Source organism: Panulirus ornatus, chromosome 4, assembly GCF_036320965.1.
Source record: "Panulirus ornatus isolate Po-2019 chromosome 4, ASM3632096v1, whole genome shotgun sequence".
NCBI lineage: Eukaryota > Metazoa > Arthropoda > Malacostraca > Decapoda > Palinuridae > Panulirus > Panulirus ornatus.
In genome coordinates this window covers 87,734,395-87,752,311 of record NC_092227.1, presented here as the reverse complement: position 1 = coordinate 87,752,311, position 17,917 = coordinate 87,734,395, and the positions used below count along the sequence as shown (strand labels likewise).

Genomic DNA, 17,917 nt, shown 5'->3' with positions numbered 1-17,917 from the left:
AATTTCACCATTACCTGGAGTTTTACACTTCCCTCCCTACCTCTCATCTATATTTTCCTCAGTACTTGATTTTGTATACTGGGATATCAGTCGAAACTGTTACAAAATTTACCGACCGAATTATTTCAACTTTACCTACCTAATTTCTTTTTAAGAAACTTATGGAATTCTCTTTCTTCATTTTCTTTTTCTTTAAACATGTGACGCATCCACGAATTCCATTTGAAGTAATAACCTGTGCGTAACAGAAAAGTGCAAATATTGCAGACGACATGATCATTACAAGCGTCATCTGTCATTAGAAGACGCAACTAAAATCTCAGTTTCCACATGTCACTATTAAAGGCAGGATAAGTCTATGGGAGTTAAGGTTCTACTCAATCAATTCTTACGAGATACGTTTTATTCACGCCAGTGTACTTGTTAAGTGAACGTAATGTAAAAAGGCTTGCTGACGACGCCCCAGTTATGAAAGTCTGAGGTTTGCGCCATGTCCTGGGCAAGCAAGTGACAGCGGAAACCTACAATGGTTGTGACAAGCAAAGCCGAACGTTAACCAAATAACGCACGAAAAACTGACCAGCCATCAGACAACAGTTCCTGGGCAGACGCGGTCCCTCCTCAAATAAACAGTAATTTGAAGTGGCGTCTGGCGTTAAGGATGACGAGAGGAGGCGAGAAGTGGCTGAATACAGTGGACAAAGTGACAGTGATAAAGCCAGGTATGATACAAGGCGGGTCTATGTTTCACGGGAAGAAAACAAAATGGGAATCGAATGGACGCCATGAATCCTGGTGGCAAGATGGGCTCAGGTAGGAGTAGGTTGTAGTTTCCCACTTATAGACATGTCCTTCCGCGAGCAGTTGTTATTGGCCTGCTACACCGGGTTGGGTGAGATTTTTGACTTAGTATTCTTTGATTTTATATCAGTTGGTTTTAAAGATTAAGCAATACCAACTCGGGAAACCTTAATTTAAGGAATAAAGTTAAGCCCTGTCAACTGTAAGATATTAATGAATAACGTTTTTCGTCTACATGAATCACCAAACTTTAAGGTAAGGATTTGATGAATTTTATGAAGTTCGAAAAAACTGAATTTTCTTTTAAGAAATTATATTATTTTGAACTTCGTAGAAACGTTGTAATTCTTGGATTACACAGACTTCCTTATAATAAGGTAATATTCTAGTAATAATATGATGGGAGAAAAGTAGTTGTTTTCCCCAAATTTCTGATTCAGTTCTCGATTTATATTCAGTTTGTAGTTAGTTACCCCTGTAGCAGTGCATGATATGCAAGTGTGACTTTTTGTTCATTATAAATTGGGCGGGATTTGTATTTCGATAATTTGATGTCTTTTGAAACTATAAGGTGTTTAACTTGGCTTTTCTGTACCAGTTCTTGTTATACTGTGTTTTATATGTAGATGATGTCTGTTCCATATTTATGTGGAGGGAAAATCATTATTAAAGTTGAGACCTCTGGTGTAACGGGGCATAAAGAGTCGTGTGAGTAATGTGTTTTCAAATGTTTTACATGAGATGGAGATCGTTTGTTTGTGGACTGAGAGCCAACAGCTCTCGTGTGGGTGACGCAGAAAGAAAAGACAGGTACTTATCTAAAGGAATGACACATGGCAGGCTCTTAAAAGTGTTGGAACTATCTAAAGGAATGACACATAGCAGACTCTTAAAAGTGTTGGGTGACTCTGAAGCCGTTACTAACCTTCCCGACTTCCAGGTGGACGCTACTGGTACTATACAACCCCGGCCACCGGGTGGCTCCTCACTACTTGTAACAAATTTTTGGTTCGTTACTGTGACTTGCACTTTTGTGTTATGAGAATGTTTGTAACGTCAATCTCTGTACAGTGGTGAGAGTTTGGGAATTATTGTTAGACTTTGCATTTGTGCATGTGGTCGTCAGATACATTTGTAATAGCTTCGAGTGATCCTTGTCATATGACTAAACAGTTTCTAGTAAGTGTTTGCGATCTGGTTTTACTGCTTCATATTTATTTTTGTGCCCTATATTCATGATCAGAGGGTCACACATTTGTCATGTTTCATGCGAGGATTCCTGGTCTTGTATTTAATATGAATGTCTTGTTAAGTATTGTAGTTTTTCCTTTTGTGATGGTAGTGAACACCTAAGTGTTCTATACTGAGTTTAGTAATGACAGTGGCCGTGGAGGCTGTAGTTATAGATAATGGTGAAGCTTAGGAAGGAGTCGATGTTCGTTTGGTTTATATGACATCCACCATATGTTCTCCCACTGTTTCTAGGCTTTATATATAAGGTTCCCATGTGCTCCAGTGGTCTGCTACAGTCGTCAACGTGTCTTGATTTATCTGTAGTGCGTCAGATTTTTCATCTTTTAGTTACTGCACGGCACATGTTTTGATCCATCCTATGTAAGTCCAGTTTACGTAACATTTTTACTTGATATCGTTTTCCATACGAGCAGGTTTTCTTTTCAAGTTTGGTTGGTTGTTTTGTTGTTTGGCCTTTCGACTGCCTGGGTGATTAAGGTGTCAGCTTCAAGTTGAACCACCGGTCGAGAAATATTTAGCATCACCAGGTGTTTAAGAATTATATTTGACCGTGCACTCTTTGCCTCTATGATATGCCCGATGTCACTTAGGCCCATGACAGTACCTGTGATTAGGAAGATTATGCTGTGTTTATATCGATTCGCCAAGACTGAGCTCTGCATTGGAATGTTAATGACAGTCTAGTCTCGGTATGCAGTTAATGGCACAGGATGGATTTATTTACTTGGGATGCTAATACTAGCAGAAGTCTGGTGTATGTGCTTGGGTTACCATTTTTGGCACAGAGCAGCCCTTGTGTAAATAACGGAGTGGGTTCTTCGTAGATATGTACAAATTGCTTCACCCGAAAAGTAATGTGACCAGTCCAGTTGTTACAAATGTTTTGATTTCATCAGGTTTATTTCTATTTCTTTGTTGAAAAATTGGCGCTTGACATACCCTTACTGTTTATTGAAATGATTATCGTGATGAAAATAGTGTTGCTGCATGGACTGTACTTGTCTTTGTTACAGGTGGATAGCACAAGTTTGTGTCCTTAGGACCAAACGCGTTTCAGCAACACGTAGTGGAATTATATGATAATTGATTCAAATTTTTTCCTAAAGCCAGTCATATGTGGAGCACAGATCCATCCAATGGGCCTTAATTTTCTTAAATAAGTCGAACAAGTGGAACTTTATCAAAGATCTTAAAAATTCTGGTGTAGAAGATCTACGGGTTAGCCATCGTCAACATAGTTACAGTTCCATGGAAAGACAGTAGGTTTGGTAGGCAGACTTTCCTGAGAGACTCCATGCTGACTGACTGTTGTGGTTGTCAAAGTTTTGCAGTGTGGCGGCCGTGACACGAGATCCCATAATTTTACTAACTTAAGATGTCAGACTAATCGGTCTGTAGTTGCTTGTTAGTGTCTTGGAGCATTTCTTGAACATCTCCAACATGCATTCACACATTCAATTCATATTCAGTGGCTCCAAAATTGCTCCTCCTATGTTCTTGAATATATATATAATCACCATTCCCATTAGTGTTGCTATTTTAGCCATTTTTCTACAAAATCTAGCGGTTTTGAAGTGTCTAGTGTACAAATTTTTCAATTAATTAGCGGGCTAATTAGCTGAATTTCGAGCAGTTTTGCCTTATAGGGACGCTTAAGTATGCATTGTAAAGATTATATATTGAATAAAAAAAAAGGCATTTTCTCGTATTCACTACATTAATTAATGTCACACTTAAACTCGAATAGTACGGCCCCTTCCCGTACCATCTACGTATTCACCTGTACAGTTGATGTCCGCGGTACTACTGTTGCCACGTACATCTTGGCTCGTACACTTGCCCAAAGTAGTGATGTCATATTCTGCATAATGTTTCGGACAAGAAATGCGGTATCTGGCAACCATCTCCCCCTCTCGCGTCCCCAGGTGTTCTTTGTCTTTGCAGAGCAACACATAACTCTATATTTTTAAGTTTTATTCGATTTATAGACAAGAATGCATTTGGCTAGCTACTAATAAGTGTTAAATAACTTACTTCCTATAGCAAGTCGAGGTGGATGTGCTAGCAGACGCTGCCGTGTAATGGCACATTACCGAAACTTTTATAACCCCCACAGTTACAAGAGTGCCCTGCTTATTTTAGATGCTTCTAAAAACACTAACGGAATGTTATGTTATTCTGGAAAGAAAAAGATTACAGTGAGCTTACACATTTGCTGTGATTGAGCTTGAGCTGAGTGGGTTTATACGAAGGAAGTGGGCGGGAGGGACTTGGGAGAGAAACCACATATGCCACGAGTAACACTCAGTTGATCAGCTGTGATGAAACAAAACATTTGTTCATACTATCCTAAATTACTAAGTAATGTCTTTGCTATTCATAAAATGTTTTATTGTTTCTATTAAGCAACGTTATGAAGTGCGTAAAAACTTTTTCTGTGGGGGACACTTCCCCCATCCATTCTCATTTCCAACCTCTCCCACCTACCCACCGCGACCTTAAGAACTGTTAAATGCCCATCTGTTTGCAACCAGTGTGAAGCTTATATGGAAAACATCATTTTGTCTGTATTTCATTTAGCTCCCTCCGTACCAGCCAACCTTTGTTTCATCTGCCAAGAGCGCGTCACCCATCAATACACTTTCTTCTTATGAAATTCATTGTATTATTATTACTATGATTTTATTATTATCATTATTATTATTATTATTATTATTATTATTATTATTATTATTATTATTATTATTATGCTTATCATTTGATTTTATTACACTCACGCCAAGCATTGGGACAATAAAACAGAAACATTCGGCACACAGCTAATATGTAGTGTGAACTCGTAACACTATGACTTTACCGAGTCGTTTTGGCAACGATGCCACAAGATTTTCAAATATATTCGCCTCTTAAGTTTATCCATTTGTCAAAGGCGAGCCGTAATAAGTTTTCCTTGTTTTTGACAACCCCAGAATCCCATATGCAGAACATAGGAGATTGATTAATGATCACTAATATTCAAAACTGGAAGACCTCCCCGACGCCCTACCAGCCTCCCCTCCCCCCAACAATGGGGCGATAATTTTGTCATAACGTTTCGTTTCCCCTTTATTTCAGTCTTTAAAATGCGAACTAATTTCCTTGGTGGTTAAGCTATGTTCTTCACTGAAACAATGACTGATACAAATTCAGTATGATTTCAATTGATTGTCTTTCACTTGACGAAATACAAGGAGAAATCCGTCTAGTCAGACAAGATGCCAAATGTCGCCAAGGAGCGAAATTCACCGGGTTTTGTGTCCGCTTCTGCTGCGACCGACTCAAACTCTCAACATGACGTCAGATTTAGTTTCCTTGTGTCCTCAGATCAGATAACTTATGCAGCATACAAGATGGCGTGCAAAATAACTAACGAAGATAATGACCCACAAAGGAAAGTTTATGCTTGTCAAACTCTGAGCTTTCCATACAACAAATGTTGAAAGAATAGATAAGTAATGGCTAGAGGTGAAGGCTCGATTGGAATATGTTCGACACAGTGACAGGTGTTTCAGCTGAATTGTTATACTCGATATATAAAGATGACACTATGCGTTTTGTTGCCCCGTTTAAAAGACGACCAGTGAGTAATAAATCGTCTGAATTCAGTGATGCAGATCCCACAATTTGCTTTGCGACATTACATTGCTGATTAGGTCACTGGTACAGCAAGTAGTCTAGCCAACATCTAATGTTCATCTAGAGTAGAGGGCATCCGAGACCATATCTGAGGTATCGGTTCCAGAAGAAAGTGGAGCTGTTAGAAGAGAAAGGCTCTCCTGCTGGCCAAGAAATAACGTTAGGGGGCAGATGTACCACTTCAGTGAAACGAAATCGACAGGTTACGTAACTTAAGATTCTTTAAATGTCCTTACTTCCCGAGAACAGTGCACTTCATAATACTGAAAAGCCTTTAATACCTTAGCTGGAACTACTGCAGATATTCCTGGATGATATTGATGCCACTGAAAATCAGCGGAAGGATCTTATTCTCATCAAATAGAAGTTCCTCATACTGTCTTGTTTTAGAATGCAGAGATATATCGGATTCAGACCCATTCAGGGAGCCGGCGGTTTTTGCAGTAGTAGTTCTTATTCTGCCTCTCTCAAATGCTGCTGTATATTTGATTATTCAGCCAGGTGAAGATAGCGAAAAGTAGTTGTCTTAGGATGGACTGTGCGGTATACGTGCCAGTTGTACACGTGACAGACTGATTTCACACCTGATAAAAAAAAAATGACTGGGTTTTCGAGTGTCGTGTATCCTTCTCTCCTTCTTGCCTCACCGTCTGAAATGATGAGCGTTGTTATAACAGCAGACCTTCCTCACGTACTTGAACGTGGTCTCTTCATGACATCTTACCCACCACACACACACACGTCATTCACCCAGCATCTGCTCGAAATGGCACCCCGAGAACACACACACCCATCCTGTGCCAATAATGACACCCCCAACAACGGACCACCATTGACATGAGCCCATGCCAGACCTAACCTGGTCAGTCAACACACATTTAAGGTCAGAGCTTATTTGGTTGCCCTTGCGTTGAAAACAAAGAGGCTGCATACCTACGCATCTGTCAGCAGTGTGGTTCTCGCTGGATCATTTTATTTTTCTCTCTTGAAGTTATGTGGGTTTTATAAATCAGATGTTTGTTTTTATCCCAGTTGGGCAAGGTGGGGTACCATAGGTTAGGAAAGGCTAGGTAATTCAGTTGAAACTGGCAGAGGCCTCTAAGTAGGTGAAAAAGTTGGAAGATATACTTTTTTATAATAAGACCCGGTGCAATTTTCCTTTTTATTGAGAATAAGTTCATGAAGGATATTTGAAATGTGTCTACATTTCCAGTCTTTCTTACATTTTAGCTGTTATTATGTCACGAAGGATCTTGAGAATTTGTTAATGTATGAGCATGCTAATTACATGTGTCCACAGCCGCTTTACGACGCAGTATTTATGTATTACTGCAACAGTTAACTGCTTTTTGCAATCTCGGAAAGCCAAGTAATGTCAGACGTTTGTGTAACTTTTTTCTTCTTGAAGACACAGAACAGCATCTCCGTCTATGTGAACCCATGTCTTGCGGGTGCCATCGCCTCTTACTTTTTAAAACCTGTCGAGACAGAAGACCACCAGAGTAGACAGGCATACGATGTTTTTCTACCATCGATCAGCTAAGCCACCAGCATCTGAAACTGATCAGACATTGCTCTTAGGGTAGACTGGACTCGAATCTATTGATTTATCTTGCTCGAAAGTAGACATTTTAATCTCGTCGCCATTTTGGCGATCAAAAATACATCCACCGGGCGGTGGACCACAGGTTATTCAAGAAGTGTAACAAATATTGACACCAATGAAATATAAATCCGTTGCGCTCTTTTTAAAGATAAGTGTTTTGGTATTATATGGTAGATTTTTACTTTTTATCACCAAAAGAAAATTTACATAAGATTTAAAGCTTAATCTATTTTTTACTTTATAACTGTATTTGTAGGTAATAGTTATCTACATATAAGCATGAATATTGGCAGAAATCGTGGACATGCTGACTGGGGTCTCTGAGCTCGGAGTAAACAAGACGTTTCCCGTGCTCATGGTTGATGTGATGTTTCATTACATTGAAGGGAAAGTGAATGTGGATTGTTTAATATAGTTTCTCCTCGAATAGAGTAGTTCTATTTTCTATGTTGAAAATTTTCCATGGGGATATTCTCGAAGATGGTTGATACCCCACAAATTCTATGATTTGTGGCTCAGAATCAACGTGGTTGGGTTGTTTGAGGTGAGGCTTTCTAGGTTTTTGATTTCAGAAAGTTTGGTAGATTTTTTGACGATTACAGGGTTTTCAGGGCCTTCAGTGTAATGTTAAGGGGAAACAGTTGAAAATTCTTCTCTCTAACCTCACACTGGCCTTTGCTAAATTGATCTGTGTCAATTTGGACTGCAGGTTCTTGTTATTGAAAAATATGCACCTGGAAGTCATTGTTAGGGCCAACTCATACGCATCTTTAAAAAAACCGCTTAACTTTTTCGAAATGAGTAATAATGAATATACACAGTCGCATTTCATCATCGATAGGCTCTCCTAAGCCTCAGCAGCTATGGACACTAACCTTCAAAGAAAAACAGTGACTGCAATTGTGACACATCACTAGGTGGCTGAGGGGAAACATACGCTCACTGGATTCATTACCAGACCTGGCTTGCTGTTCAGTACATTCATTATGAATAGACCTTCATGATGTAGTGGTCACCAAACCACTTTCCCATGACTTTCTCATTTTACACACCTCACCAATCCAGGCACCCTGCATCGACCACCCTATCGTCAAACACATTCAACAATTCTCAACTCTTTCCTCTTCACCTCATCACTCTCTGTTGCCACTTCCCCATTAGTCCCTTTCACTGATATTACCATTTGTTCTCTTGTTTTCCTCACTATTAACCTTCCAGAACATCTTTTTCTCCCTGAAGATGACAGATGATCATTCTCCACAGCTCTCATTTGCCCCCTTTTCAATCCCTGCTCCTTCCTCTTTACCTCCTGCCGCTTTCTCTTGTACAATTTCCAATCATTTGCACTTGTGAATACCGCCCATACACCTCTCTTTTCTCTTTCACTAACTGCGTTAATTCGCCATCCCACCTGTCGTTGCCCTTTCTCACCTGCCAACCTTTAGCTTGACACACACTTCTCTAGCACATGCCAGACCTCTGTTTTCCTAAATATCTTCCATTCCTTTTCCTCTCCCGGTGCTTCGTTTACTCTCTTTTTGCCGTTCTACACCCAGTCTGTCCTGATATTTTCTCACGTTTCCTTTTTCCAATCTCTTAACACCTCATTCATATCGTTCCCATCACATACCCTTTTAAACACATACACATCTAAAACTTTCATGTGCTCTGACACGCTTACCTAGAGGACTGAGCCTGAGAGGGAATATCCTCACTTGGCCCCCTTCTCTGTTCCTTTTGGAAAATTAAAAAACTGGAGGGGAGGATTTTCAGCCTATCATTTAATCGCCTTCTACGGCACGCATGGAATACGTGGGAAGTATTCTCTCTCCCCCATCCCAGGGATAGGGAAATCGTTGGAACTTTAGATGTTTGATGTTATATTCTGAAGACAAGAGTAGCTCTTCCATTCTCCTTCGCCCAGGTTATGTGCCGCCGCCTTTTTCTTTGTTGAAATCGGCGAAACTAAACGTGACCAGGACATATAGACAGTCAGTTGTGGCGCCATCTCTCGGCTGAGCTAGCAACTAGTGTCGATATCAGATGTCGCCCTCCGTCTAGACTAGCATCACACACACCTGGAGGACTTTTATATCCTATATCTTTCGCAATTGATACCTTGATGCATCATAGACTTGTCGCCAACTTAGGCGATCAAAAATAACATCCACCGGGCGGTGGACCACAGGTTATTCAAGAAGTGTAAAGAATGCGTGTCCAATAAATTCTATATCCTTTGCAATCTTTTTAGAAGTTATTGTATAGGTGTTATATAGTAGCTTCTAATTGTTTAGCAATAAAAAGAATAATTATTGATTAATTTTACTGTAAAAACTTTTTTTCAAATATTTGTTAGTATTTATTTTAACACTAAAGTTATACAGCTGTGAATATTATCAATATCATGGATGAGATAGTGAGGACTCGGCTCAAGGTAAACAAATACTTTTCTCGGTGTTCGTGGATAGCGTGATGTTGATTACGCTAAACAGGAACTGAAAAGAGATTTTCATAATTTTTCCTGGAATAGGTAACGATAAATTTTTCGCCTCCGAATGAAGATAATCAAATCACGTGGTTTGGGTAAAGCTTCCTAGGGTCTTCAAATCTTAAATTATTCTCTAGTGCGCTGCATTGATCAGTATCACTCTGGACTGTAGGTTCTTGTTATTGAAATGGATGTGCCAGTAAGTCGTTGTGAACAATACGAGAACGAATCGTACACATCTTTAAAAGCAACGGATAATTTTTTCAAGAAAAGGAGTAATGAATATATATATTCACATTTCGGAAGGTAAATCACTGATAGACTCTTCCTAGCCTCAATACTATGATTACTAACCTTCAAGGTAAATCACTGAGTGCTGTCAAGTAGACATACCGACTGCTTTTGTGACACGATATCATGATTCTGTGAGTGACCAAGCCCTTATTAATCCCTACGATGGACACCCGTCTTCGGCTTCCATCTTGGCTAAGGACTAGGTTGGTTCAGTCAGCAGCAGCCATGCAAATACTGCCACACTAAAGCATAAGGCCATTTCACTACTTCAGCTTTAGCTAGCACCAAAAACAGCAAGACTGAAGTAACAGAATTGATATGAAGGAGAGAGAGAGAGAGAGAGAGAGAGAGAGAGAGAGAGAGAGAGAGAGAGAGAGAGAGAGAGGATTACCACCACCAACAAAGTTCCTACATGAGACTCCGTTCAAGTCTCCAATCTCTTCCCTCTCGAAAGGCAGAGAGAGATATCCCTCCAGCTGGAGCCTCCACCCAACTACACTCGTCACGGTCGGAGAGGGAGTTGGACGACACCATCATCTCCAAATGCTTGGAGTGGCGTGTGGTGGACTCGGCAGAAATGAAAATTTACCCAGCTGTATCCCCATCCATCAAAGCAGGTAGAAATCAAGAGGGGAACTCCTTACTGCAACCACATCAGCTAAAAGGACATGATTTCCCAGATGCAGTGAGATTGCTAGGGAAGATACGCTAAATATGAATTGCGACTTCTTAGTAATAGCATCAGTTCACCCAGTATGTGTATGTTGTCAAGAGATCATGACTAGGGAAAGTGATGACCTCTCCCAGAGAGGATACCATGGGATCTACATGTGATAACGGACCTCATGGAGGAGATACGGTACACCAGGACATTCCCCGCAAGCCTGCTCAACCCTGCGTCGGCGCTGTAGATTTAGGCAATGGCGATTGGTCTGACTAGACCGTACACTGGACAGAGGGAGTTTGGACGGTCGCCCCCTTTACTAAGTCTTGGGCAATTCAGACTGCCGTTAAACTCGTCACAAATTCTCCAGCCCATCCACATACCCAGAGGGGGACTTACTCCAACATTGAGCTTGAGTTTGCATGGCGAGTCATGGAAGATACACATGGAAGCGACCTCTTACCGATTCTAAACAAGTTAGATCTTAACAGGAAGAATACATCTCTGGCGACTGGACCGTCCCAACTGGACTTCCTGCTTCGCGTGTATTGCAGGACTTTGCCAGCATTATCTGTCTGTCCAAGAAGGAAGAACTTGCATGGCAAATCATGTGGGTCGTAACTTACACGGAGGCGATCACTACCCGCTTCTAAACAAGTTGGATCCTAGCAACTGGCGACTGGACTGTGCTGACCAGACTTGCTGAGCGTGTCTTTTAGGAGGTTGCCGGGCATTTTCAGTCTGTCCAAGACGCCGTTGACCACCTGACATCCAGAATTCACCTTGCAGCAGATATGTCAATCTCAAAATATGGACACTGTTGACACCTTCCATCTTGGTGGTCAGATGAGTGCCAACAAGCTGTAAGGATGAGAAAAGCTACATTAAGGTAGCTGAAACGATGGCAAAGGGATGCGACCCAAGTTCATTGAAAAGGATCCGTGCCAAGGTAAGGATGGTGCTTAATGAAGCCAAACGCATTTCATAGATACATTACGTGTTCCCTGTAGATTCAGGAACACTTTTAACTAATTTCAGGAACATCCTTAGCACAAAGGACAAAGTTCACAAGACCATTGGTTAAATCCAGTCTCCCGTCTCGCTCAGAAGACTTGTGGATGATTTATGATTAATGAGTTGGATGTTACCATTAATCTTGTTGCCTCCATGGTAGGGATCTCTACATCATATTATGCCATATTTTCCATCTTCCATAAGAGAACGAAAACCATCTTCGTGACAACGCAGAGGATTTGCAAATTTCTCATGCAACTTCTCGTTTGTGAGGAAGGAAGTGGATTCTGCATTAAGTCTTTGTCGAAAGACGGTTCCAGGAAGTGGTGATATTCCATACCAAATGATATCTCACTGGAGAGCTCTTTGAATTTCCTGAAATTTTTCGAATGGGAACAATGCCAGCATATGAGGAAGCATCTGTTATCCAGATTCCCAGAGCTGCCATTGATGCTGCACGACCACATAACTATACACCAATATCTAGATCTGGAAAATCTGTGATGGAGTAATCAAAATTAGGCTAATGTCTCCGGAAAAGTCTGTCTCCGTTCCACTTTTGTGTGGAAGAACAAATGGACGCCCCTGTAATAATAATGCTGCCATAACACTTTCGTTCAGTGGCATCGCTAGTTAGCAATTCTCTTTTGACATACATTTTTCTAATTTAGGTAGTGGGAGAAGGGATGAAGCAGTTTATCACATTTAACACGACACTCATCTGCCTAAAAGACTATTTCAGTACAGTTATACACGGGCCGTAGCCCGCCCTGTGCCAGTAGTAATGACTGCTCGAACACTAACGCCCCAGTAAAATCTTGATCCTGCTCTGTGTATGTTTAATCCTCTAGCACATGACGCTGCTGGAGCTTGGGCAGAAAGACTGTTCCCTCATTGTGCATGTCGTATTATGTAGATTTTCTGTGACAAAGCCTGTTATTGTTTTCCGGGCCTCACGTTCGTGACGTAGAGATCAATACATGTAGCTGGGCGGACTACAGGTGTGCCAGAATCTCCTGCTAGTGACATTATCTGTCACCTCTTTTCGGTGTCACATTTTGTGATGGTGGGTCGGTTATTTGTGTTTTGGGGCCGATTGATTGCTAGGTTCATGAGTCCGTCAGTGCGTTTAAAACAATCAAAATAAGAGAGTGATCAGTGAGACTAATCATAATATCAGTTCATACACATAGTCAGTGATTCAGTATCAAACCATTCATACATTTATCATGACGCCATTCTATGGCGATTAAAAATAACATCCACCGGGCGGTGGACCATAGGTTTTTCAAGAAGTGTGTGAGTTAGTGTGTCATAACAGGTAGCAAGTGCTCTGAAATATTTATGAAGATTAGTATTTCAGTATTATATAGTCATGCTTAAAGTTTTGTGATCAAAAGAGAAGAATTAAGAATGTTATGATTGTGAATATATTTTAGCCTTATAATTATACACATATATTGCGTACGAATATAAAAAAAAGGCCTGGGCTGGCTGATGAACGTCAGAGTTGAGGGTAATCATTTTGTAGGAGTACACAGGAAAGTCTTCGATATGTGCTATCATCGGGGATCAGTTAAAATATTATTTGTGTTTAGCATTGTAATGGAGAATACTAATACAACATATGAAGGAAGTTCGATTACTATTGATTCATAGATTATCCACATGAGATTAGGTTACAATTGATATTGAGGTTATTCTGAATACCATGATGGAATTCCTTGTAGATTATGAATGGGGTTAAGTTTCATACACTGCATCATGTTGTAATGGACTGTAATGAAAGTGAAGAGTTTAGAAATAAAGGTGTAGGAAATTTTAAGAAAAAACCTGTTATTTGATAAATCAAACTACCATTAAAGAATTTTGAAATTGGAAAATTTTGATACTAGATTTTAGTATTTCTGGTAATGTGCACATTTAATGTTACCTGAGTAAATTTAGATAGCTTATAACAATGTAACTTGCATTATAAAAAGTTGTATTGATTTTGTAAAGCATTATGTAATTTGTGTCTGAAAGTTTATAATCGAGGCATTATTGGGTGGGTGTTCAAGCATGCTTGCATGTCCTCCTTGATGCTTTACTTATATGTTAATAGATAATCAAAATTTGATTGTTATACTAAATTTCAGACACAGTTTGTCAATGTTTCTAATGTAATAAGCATACTGTTGAAGTTCCCTCTACATAAACACCGTTTTCTTCGGATGTTGTTTTTGACGCTTACAGAAAATACGTATACATTTATGTGTCGCCATATATAACGAAGGCTTTTCTGGATCATGATCTACATGGGTTTATACACATGTATGTGCATAACTGTATCACCACATTTTTAAATTTTTATTAGAAAAAATATTTCTTTTTCCCAAATCTTTAAGCTGCTTTTAGTGTTACCATTCAACATGCAGTTTTGTATAAATTAGCTTGAATGGACCCTGGGTTGGTCATCTGTCGTGTTCCAGAGAAACAAGTTGATCGGAGGAACGGACAAAACAGTGGATCATATTTTACATAAGGCACACATGCACCTAGAGCCCACTACACATGTGCCACCCTGTGCCAAGAATGGCACCCCGAGCATACACACACTTGTGGCAGTAATGGCACACCCGATAACCGTCTAATATCCGGCATTGCCTGACCAAGAACACCAAACAATTTCCCGTTAGTTATGCTGATGGTGTGATGATCAACAGCTCTGGTGACGATGATAATCTCGCTATTCCCAACCATTGATCAGATGCTTGTGAAAGGCTTGGACTCGACATCTCAAAGGCCTGGTGACGACGCCTTAGCTTTTACCCTCATACTTTAGGCGAGTACTGGTGTTGGGCAGACTGACAACTCCTCACTTTGCACCATATCCTTGGTAAGTGGCATTGATGGTGGGCAAGCTGACGACGCTTCAGTTACCTTACTTCCTCAGGTTTGCAGCAAGCCTTTGGCAACACGGCAGTCTGCAGACAACAATCACAGCGAGAAGTCTTCACCAGCTAGAGCACCCGCTCTCCAGCTCCAGCACTTCGCTCCAGCTAAACAGCTGATCCCGGTTGACAGCGGACAGCAAGCTTGCGCCCGGAGTGACGAGCATCTCAGAGTGGGTTCTTGTGCGCAAAAAGGGTCAGCAGCAGCCTACTGAGGCGCTGTGGGATTCTATGATCGCGCAGAAGCACCCACGGATGAGGGTCGTAGGAAAGTAGGGCTGGTAGGGGAGGCTCTTCATAAAGCCTCCGAAGTTGGTTTGATTTCCGGTGTGTAAAGCTGGTCTAACGGGTGACTCTTCTCTTCCTTAGGCCAGTATGGAGGTCTTCCTCTCCCTAGACCGGGGCGCCCCCTCCTCCTGCAGCGCCAAGAGAGTGGACGAGACCGTGATCCTCGCCTGTGTGTGGACGACCCTTGCCTGATGACCAGGAAGGCGAAAAACCTCAAACGACTGAACCAGGTTTTCAAAGCGAAGACCGACGCCCCTGTTCTGATCACCGCCAACGCTTCGACCACCGACTGCCTGTCCCTGATTGCTCCTCGATCACCGCCACCAAAAATGCCATCGCCATCGTCGACGAAAGAGGATGTTGAAAATAGAAAACGCCGCCGTTATTCCCCGGGAAACTGCATTTTCCCCGAACGCCCCAGGAGCTCCGACCGCCACAACCACAACCAAAACCACCGCCACCACGAGCTCCACTCCGGCGCTTCCCAAGTTCTGGATTTTGACCACAGAGGCAACAACGGCTTATGCAACTATCACTGGCACAGAGAAGTTGCTCAGTCCCAAGTTTACCGTCAGACCTAACCTCATTGGGAAGATGACCCCCTAAGACGCTTCCTCCGCTATTGCCCTAGATGTCCTTCTAAAGGACTCAACCATGTCCGCGAAACTAGACCCGGCCATGAAAGTGACCAAATCCGTGGTACTGAAGTAACTCGAGGAAATGCCCATGGATCCCGTGTACAACCACTCCGCTCACAGACAAATCAGCACAGACTCTGCAGGTTCTCATTACTCTTTATGGACCTACACCGAGTCACATAGACCAAAAAACCTGGCGAAAATTCGAGATGAAGCCTTAAAAGCGGGAACCCTTCCCATGTTACTGCTGATAGAGGTTCGGCCACCACCAGTCAAGGTGCTCAAACCATAAGATATGCGCCATATTCACACGGAAACACAAAAGAGAACTGTGCTTCACCAAGCTGAAGAAGGGCGAGAAAATAAAGCCCAAATGAACCATCAGCGGAGGGAAGCACCACTCAGAAACTGGGCTGCCCCGAGCGGACAAAGAAAGTGCACGCCAGCCACTCCGGCCCCCTCCACCCTCCAAACAGGCTGCCACCGAATGCCAGTCGGCCCCTCCAAGCACCTTCGTTTTGGCCAGCAAAAGAAGGCAGCAACAGCAGCAGCCTCCGGCCCCACGAGATGTAAAACAGTTCCCCGAGCTCCCTTCAATTTCCCCCAACGCCACACAAGAGAAGCCACCCGCGCCACCCAAGACATGGGCGAAGAAAGAGCAGACAATCCCGAGCGGCATGATCCAACCGTCGGACATTACCAATATCCTCACCAATTTTGCAGAAGGTCTGGCAGCCCTGCTGGGGGGCCGAAAGATCCGAGCAAAACAACTCTCCGCCATGATGGGGAACGAACTTCGACAAATGGCTACAGCCATTGTATGTTTTTGTAATTATTGTATGTATCATTTTCTGTTTTGTGAGCTGGGTCATCAGCGGCCTTGGGTGGTTATAACCTATATCCCCTCTTCCCTGTGAGGTTATATACTTTGTTGTCAATAAACGTATCAATCAATCAGTCAAAAGCTCTGCAACACAGCCTCCCGAAAGACAAAATTAAGCATCTGGCAAACAGTTGACGGTGTCATCAAAGCCGTCGGAGCACCAGCTGGAACACTACGTGCTGGACAGCGAAGTGACACAAGAGTGGTAGCCTTTCCTTCTGAAGACCTTGAACATGTCGTACTTTAAAACCAGGGAACGGGCCGCGGACAGGCAAAGGCCCGTGTCGGACTAAGCAGAGGTCCGACGATCTAACAGACAAACAAACCATGGGCAAGTGGTTGCAGTGGCAGGAGGAATAGATCGTGAGCTATTGAACGCTATAGAACTGGACCGGCAGATATAAGACAGCGGTTCCTAGGCAATTATGGCAGGGGCTGAAAGTTATCAAATGGTGTTTAGTAAGAAAGATAAGCAGTGGACAAAATGACGGGGATGTAGCCAGGGACGATAAGTGGCGGAGGAGCGGCTTCTTGCTGAACCAACGTTTCGCGAGAAGAAAGACAAGATACAGCAGGTGTGGCCGTATGTACAGGGCTGCTGCTATTCTGAACCAACTCAGATCGAGGCCAAAATGGAAGTCGAGGAGATAGGTGTCCACCGAAGGGACCGAGAAAGGCTAGGTCCTTTTGAGTGATAAGAAGAACACAGAATAACATATCCTGTTGAATGATCCAGAGTGAGTGTGCAGCATCGATAGATTTGAGACAGTTGTCGAGTATTGGATTATGAGATCACACTACCATGGGATGAAATCATATACTCACAGCTTGGCCATATCTGGTCTACTGTCATTAACTCACTAACAGTCAGCATCCTAGTGTGACCTCGTTTGACCGTTAGTTACCCAGTTCTGACTTTAGCTTAAGGTAATCTCTAAACCTTCAGGGGCACACTGTAACGGTCGTGACTCGCTTCTTAAATACCCTGGCAATCAAGCACTTGACTATTCCTTGGACACCAAGGGGCACCCAGCGTTTGGAACGTGAACTAGATGAGTTGTGGCTTGATTTTTTCTGTGGTGTTTCATCCAAAGTACTCTGAATCTTGCTCCTTCGACAGGACTATCGTGGGACATCACCAGCGTCTGTCTCGAGAATCAGGTAATACTACGGGTACACCCGCTTGCAGCACGGACAGAAACCTCTCCTTTGATACAGAACCTGTGTCTGCAATGCTTCCTTTTACCTTCAGAAGCTCCACGAGACCCGGCAGCCTCACAGCTCTCCCACGGAACACTTTCCCTACTACCTACACCAACACCAGTGCCACGAGAACCCTGCCAAACGTGCACCTACCTCGCCTTCGTACCTACACCCAA

The 17,917-nt window shown here is 42.3% G+C and overlaps 1 protein-coding gene across 1 annotated transcript; it reads left to right on the top strand.

The window, feature by feature from the left end:
• The first annotated feature begins 405 nt into the window (after positions 1 to 405).
• On the top strand, positions 406 to 16,681 carry LOC139746173 (uncharacterized). Its single transcript, XM_071657085.1, has 2 exons — positions 406 to 722; positions 15,099 to 16,681. Exons 1-2 carry the CDS (start codon positions 662 to 664, stop codon positions 15,596 to 15,598), a joined length of 561 nt encoding a protein of 186 aa, XP_071513186.1. The 5' UTR covers positions 406 to 661; the 3' UTR covers positions 15,599 to 16,681.
• The last annotated feature ends 1,236 nt before the right edge of the window (positions 16,682 to 17,917 follow it).